This window comes from Arachis ipaensis, chromosome B05 (genome assembly GCF_000816755.2).
Source record: "Arachis ipaensis cultivar K30076 chromosome B05, Araip1.1, whole genome shotgun sequence".
Classification (NCBI taxonomy): domain Eukaryota; kingdom Viridiplantae; phylum Streptophyta; class Magnoliopsida; order Fabales; family Fabaceae; genus Arachis; species Arachis ipaensis.
This window is the reverse complement of record NC_029789.2, coordinates 116,213,409-116,218,939: the sequence shown is the minus strand read 5'-3', so window position 1 is coordinate 116,218,939 and position 5,531 is coordinate 116,213,409. Positions and strand designations below refer to the sequence as shown.

The following is a 5,531-nucleotide window of genomic DNA, read 5'->3' as shown; positions in this document are numbered from 1 at the left end:
AGAGGAGCAATTAGCAGATATTTTTACAAAACCATTAGCTGAGGATAGATTCTGCATGCTTAGGACTTGTCTAGGAATTTTGAGTTATGATTCCTTGTTTGAAAAATGCTGATGTATTTGCTGGAGTTTTTTGTCTCATAAACAGGCATGAGACAATTCTGGGCAGGTGATGAACATTTCCATCACGTCAACATGTTCTGGGCTTGTTTCAAATGAATCTCAATCTGGGCCAACCTCAATATTCAGATCAAGAGTGGTCCAAATGTGTTTCATTAATTTCATATCACCTCAAGGCCCAAATATGAATGTTACAATCTTGTTTGTTAGTTTTTGATGAATTGTGTGTTTCATAAAAGGCTTTTACTAAATGTTTTGTGGCCCAAAAAGTGTTTCAGGTTAATTTTGTTGTTTTTCAAAATTTTAAAATTAATTTTTTAAATTTTTTAAAATCAAATAAAATCTTTCTTGAATGAGGTCATGTCTTTTCAAGTCTTTTCAAATGGTGATGCAGTTGCATGATTTTGGAAATTTGCTTTTGGGTATGGTTACCAACACTCCCTCTCTTCCCTCCATTACTCCTTCTTTATCCCTTCGGTTTTCACCGCTACCCACATTACTCTCTTTCTTCTTAAATCAAAAACCACCAAATGAGGAAGAAAACCATAGCACACAAGCCTCCTCGAGAAAAAGTGTATAAACTTCCATCCAAACCCTCCACTCGCTCCCAAGACCGCACCTTCACACCTTCACCATCTCCTCCTACCTCTCCTCCTCGTACTGCACCCATGGCGCGAACCAAGACTACACCAAGGTACCCTGCTCCTGCCAAGCCGACGCCACCACCTAAGACGACGCCCTCCAAACTGAGCTCTTCGAAACCTGGCTCATCCAAAGGGAAGCGTCCTGCTGTTGCAGAACCTGTTCCTGAGACAGCAAAACCTAAGTCAAGGTCTGTCCCTGTTCGATCACAAAGAGGTAACCCTCATCGCCCTCTCACATCTGTTAGAGAACCAGACATTGATCCTTTTGCTCACAAATCACACTACATGACATCTCACTCAGACTTTAACCCCCATCGTTTCAAATCTGCCATGAACCATGATTTTTATGAGGGAGTCGTTTAGTATCGTACTCTATGTCCATCTTTTCTGGCTGATTTACCTGATTTGAAAAAGAAAGGTTTTTCTTTTGTTGAAAATTTGGAATTTTTAGACTGGAATCACCTTTTCAAAATCAAAAACCTGTATATCCTCAGTTGGTCAAAGAATTTTATGCAAACATGACTTACCATGAAGGAAGTGTGCATTCGTATGTTAAGGGCAGAGACATTATCTTGAATAATGAAACTATCAGTGACTCCTTGAAGTACACTGATGTTGGGCCGTGTGCTTATACCTCTGTGAAATGGGATGAAGGTGTTGGTATTTCTTACCATGATGCTTTGGCTCACATTTGTGAACATGTTTCCCTAATTGATGGCATCACACCCACTCACAAAGCCCTGGGATATGAACGTGCTCAGTTGCACCGAATTGTTAATCACATCTTGATTCCTCAAAGTGGTTCATATCAAAGGGTCTCTTACACTGACACACTTGTTTTGTATGCCCTAATCACTAAAACAGAAATCTCTTTTGCCTACTTGATGGCTAGATACATGTTTGATTCTGTTAGAAGTATAAAAGATAAAGCACTATCTTATGGCATGTTTTTAACTTGCATATTTGAGAATTTTGGTGTTGACCTGTCAAATGAGGATTATGAAAACAGACATTCATACCTAAAAGGGGATGGTTCAGTGAAACAGCAAAAAGGACCAACTCGATCTAAGAGAGTGGTTCTAGATGATGATGATGATGATGAAGAGTTCATTCCAGATGATTCTATTGCTCCGTCCACTGAGGGTACTTCCATCTCTACTGGGAAGAAATCCACTCTGCTGAATGTGATCAGGGATGTTGCTCAAGAGTTTGTCTCCCAATCGAATCACTTGATTGAATTGAGCAAAGAGAAAAGGAAGCTGGCTAGCAAGCATGAGAACTTTCTGAAGAAATCAAGGGATAGGGTGGCTGTACTGATGACTTTCATTGACAACCTTCAAAATGATGAAGACATTGCCACGGATGTTGAAGAGGAAGATGCTTCAGAGGGGAATGGTTCTGATGCCTAGGATTTGTCTCATAAAATCTGCTGATGCTGCTCATTTTTTTTGTCTCATAAACTCTGTTTTATTTTGCTACTGTTTGGTATACTCTTGTTGTCTTGGATAACTGTAATAACTTTGAACACTGATGCACTTTTGGTTATTTCGTTAGTTATCTTGGCTGTGCACTAACCTTTCTTGCAGGGCTTATAATGCTGTTTTTGTTGATCTTGCTTATTATCAACCCTTGATGACAAAAGGGGGAGTAATAGGAGCAATAGCTGGCATGCTGGCATGCTATTCTGACTAAAGTTGCCTTTTGATTACTGTTTTTTTTTGTGGACTTTGTTTGACTGCAGCAGATTTTAATAAGCTTGATTTGCAAATGTTTGCAATTATTGTGAACTGTTGTGAAAGAGGTTGGAAACTTGCTTTATGATATGTTGCTATCCGACTCTGACCCTGATGTATTAGAGCTCTATTTTGGCCATTTAAACTATCACTATTTGCTATATTTCTAGTTGGTACATAGCATCTGTTTGGTTCCATAAAAGCATATGTAAACAGGAAAGAAGAGAAGAGCATAAATCCAGGGGGAGCAAATCTTGAAAAGGAAAGGGGGAGCAACATAAAAGCAAATGATAAAAATCAAAGGAAGCTTCTAAACCTTACTCAAACTCATTTCTTTTGCTTATTGCTTAAATCATGTTTGTCATCAAGGGGGAGATTGTTGAGTTAAGAAATTAACTAAATTAATTAGTGATGACAAACATTATTTTTGGAAAAATAAATAATTAGTGTTGATTAATTATAATTGCATATTACTAATTATTTATAAAACTGCTGCAGGCCAAAATCTGATTTACAACCCAAATTTGAATGGAAAATAAAACAAGGCAAATGGGCTGAATGGTAAGTGTGAATAAAGGCAAGCCCAAGTCATTCATTTCAAACAAAATTCATCAAAGAAGCATAGCAAGGCACCAACGGGCTGAAGTAGAGAAGAACCCGATCCAAGCCCGAAATTGTTTTTCAATTTCCCACCATCTTGCTCCAACCAAAGCAACGTTCCTCTTCTCTCTAATCAAGTCAAATCAAGACTTCAGAAAAAAGTAAGAAAGAGAAAGAGAAGAAAAGCTTCCTCCATAAGCCAGTAACCAAAGAAGCAAGAAAGAGAAAAACTAAGCTTGAAGCACAGAAGCTAAAGCAGAAAATCTAATCCAAATCAAGCTTAGGTTAAAGGTAATCCATCTCATCTTACATGCATCAGATCTTCATCCCTTCTTCCAAACTCTCTGCACTATCCGAAAATGACATTCAAGGGAAAGTTGATCTCTGTTCTTCACTGCTACAAATCCACGGTCATAAGAGATTCTTGGGGACCAAGTTGCATCTCTATGGTTCAGATTTGGTTGACCATTGGAAGAAAATTTCGGTTACTCTTATATGGCTTTCGGTCAAGTTGGAGAAGTCAGAAGCAAAGTTTCCATTGTGAGGTTTAATGGGAAAAAGTGAGACAGTGGGTTGGTGAAGCTCAAGGCTCAAGGTGTTGACCTTGGAAGAAGAACTCAGCCACATGCAAGGAGATAAAAGAAGATTGCTGTTCATTCAGAATGCAAGGAGAGAAAACCAGTGAATAGAGGTTTTGTTCTGAGAGAGCTCTTTGAAGAAGTTCAACTAACTGGACAGTGTAACCTAATCAAAGGTGCATTCTGCCAGTATGAAGAACTAAATCAGAGGCTTGCTAATCTGGTTTTTCGCATAGCACAGAGGCTGTTGATGAAGTCAATCTCCTTCATGTTTTACTGATTGTAATGTACTTTTCTATATTTATCTTTCTGTAATTTTTTGTGAGAAAAGGCATAGTGAGAAAGTTCAAGTAAAAGCCATGAGTGGAAAAAAGTTGAGTGAAACACTTGAGAGAAAAGCCTAGAGTTATTTTCAGATTTCTTTAGGTGTGTTTATGTCTTGTATCTTGTACCTGTGAGGTATTCCTTTCTTAGTTGGATTAGCACTAAGAGTGAATAGTTAGGTATTAGCATAGCCAATGTCAAGTTAGGTTAGAACTTGAGTGTGAAAGGATTGGGTCAATCCTGAGTTATTGGTGTATGTAATATTGTTAACTATAGTGAAATTCTTCCATAGTTGTGGAGGAGACTGGATGTAGGTTGCATAGCACAAGGCAACCGAACCAGGATACATGCTGGTGTTAGCTTTTCTCTTCTCTGCTGTGTTATGTTTTCTGATATTCATGAGACAAAAATAAATTGTCTCATAAATTTCCGCTGCTAAGTTAAAACAGAATCAGAATTGCAAATCTGTTTTAAAAAGGTAACAACAGCAACTAAAAGGAAGGGATAGATTCAACCCCCTTCTCTAAGCCTACCACAACCTTCAGTTACTATCTCCAACTCCCAAATTTTAGCTCCAAGTATGCAATTTGAGCTTCGAGCTTCCAATTTAGGTCAACATGTTCAGCAAAATCAAGTTGAATTGTTATAGTTTTGACTAGAAGTGAAGTTAGGGTTTAGTTAGCTTTCTGCTGGACCAGAGCATAGTTTGTTAATTGAAGCAAGCAAAATTCTATGCAAGCAAAATTCTTTGGGACGGAGGAGAAGAGAAGAAGAGATACTGCATATAATAATCATTCTTACTTTCTAAGGTTTTAATGGGACCAGGATCACATTGGGTAAAAATTAAGATTTGCCACGTCAGCTAGCCGTTGCTGGCTCCAGCATGGCATGGGAGGTGCCAAATCATTACTCCGTTTGCTGACTGTGCGCCGGAAAGAGTCGCAGGACGACTATGGGTCCCGGAGCTGAATGTGAGGGATACCATTAGGGAATTTTGAAAGTCAAGAATGATTATGGGTAACTCGCCCAATCTCAGGGATCACTTTAGGGTTTTAGTCCATTTCTATAAAATAAGTACTTTTAGAGTTAAAAATCCAAACAAAATAACTTATTTATAAGTTACTTTTAACAGAGTCATTTATTGTTTAAGTTATTTTATCAAAAGGAGCTTAATTAAGTTGGTTACCCAAACTGGGCCAGTCCAATTTGAATAACAGCTTAATTAAGTTCTTTTTAAAAAAATAACTTTAATAATAAATGATTATATTAAAAATTATTTTATATCAGACATTAATACTACTACTTTTTATAAGTCAAAAGTTCAAAAAAATTACTTTTAAAACTTTTCAAACGATCTTTAATCTGATTGGGATAAGAATTAACTACTAATTCTTTACGCCAAAAATTTAAGCGTGAACAAAAAAGGTTTTTAAAAATATTATTGATAAAATAATTTTTGAATAATTTAAAAATAATTAATGTAAATTATATCTTTTATAAATGATAAAATTTTTTTGTCTTTAGAAAAAATTTTG

At 36.9% G+C, this 5,531-nt stretch overlaps 1 protein-coding gene across 1 annotated transcript; it reads left to right on the top strand.

Moving 5' to 3' along the window:
• Window positions 648-1,124, top strand: LOC107640933 (extensin-like). The gene has a single exon (XM_016344437.1). The coding sequence runs from the start codon at window positions 648-650 to the stop codon at window positions 1,122-1,124; it is 477 nt and encodes a 158-aa protein (XP_016199923.1).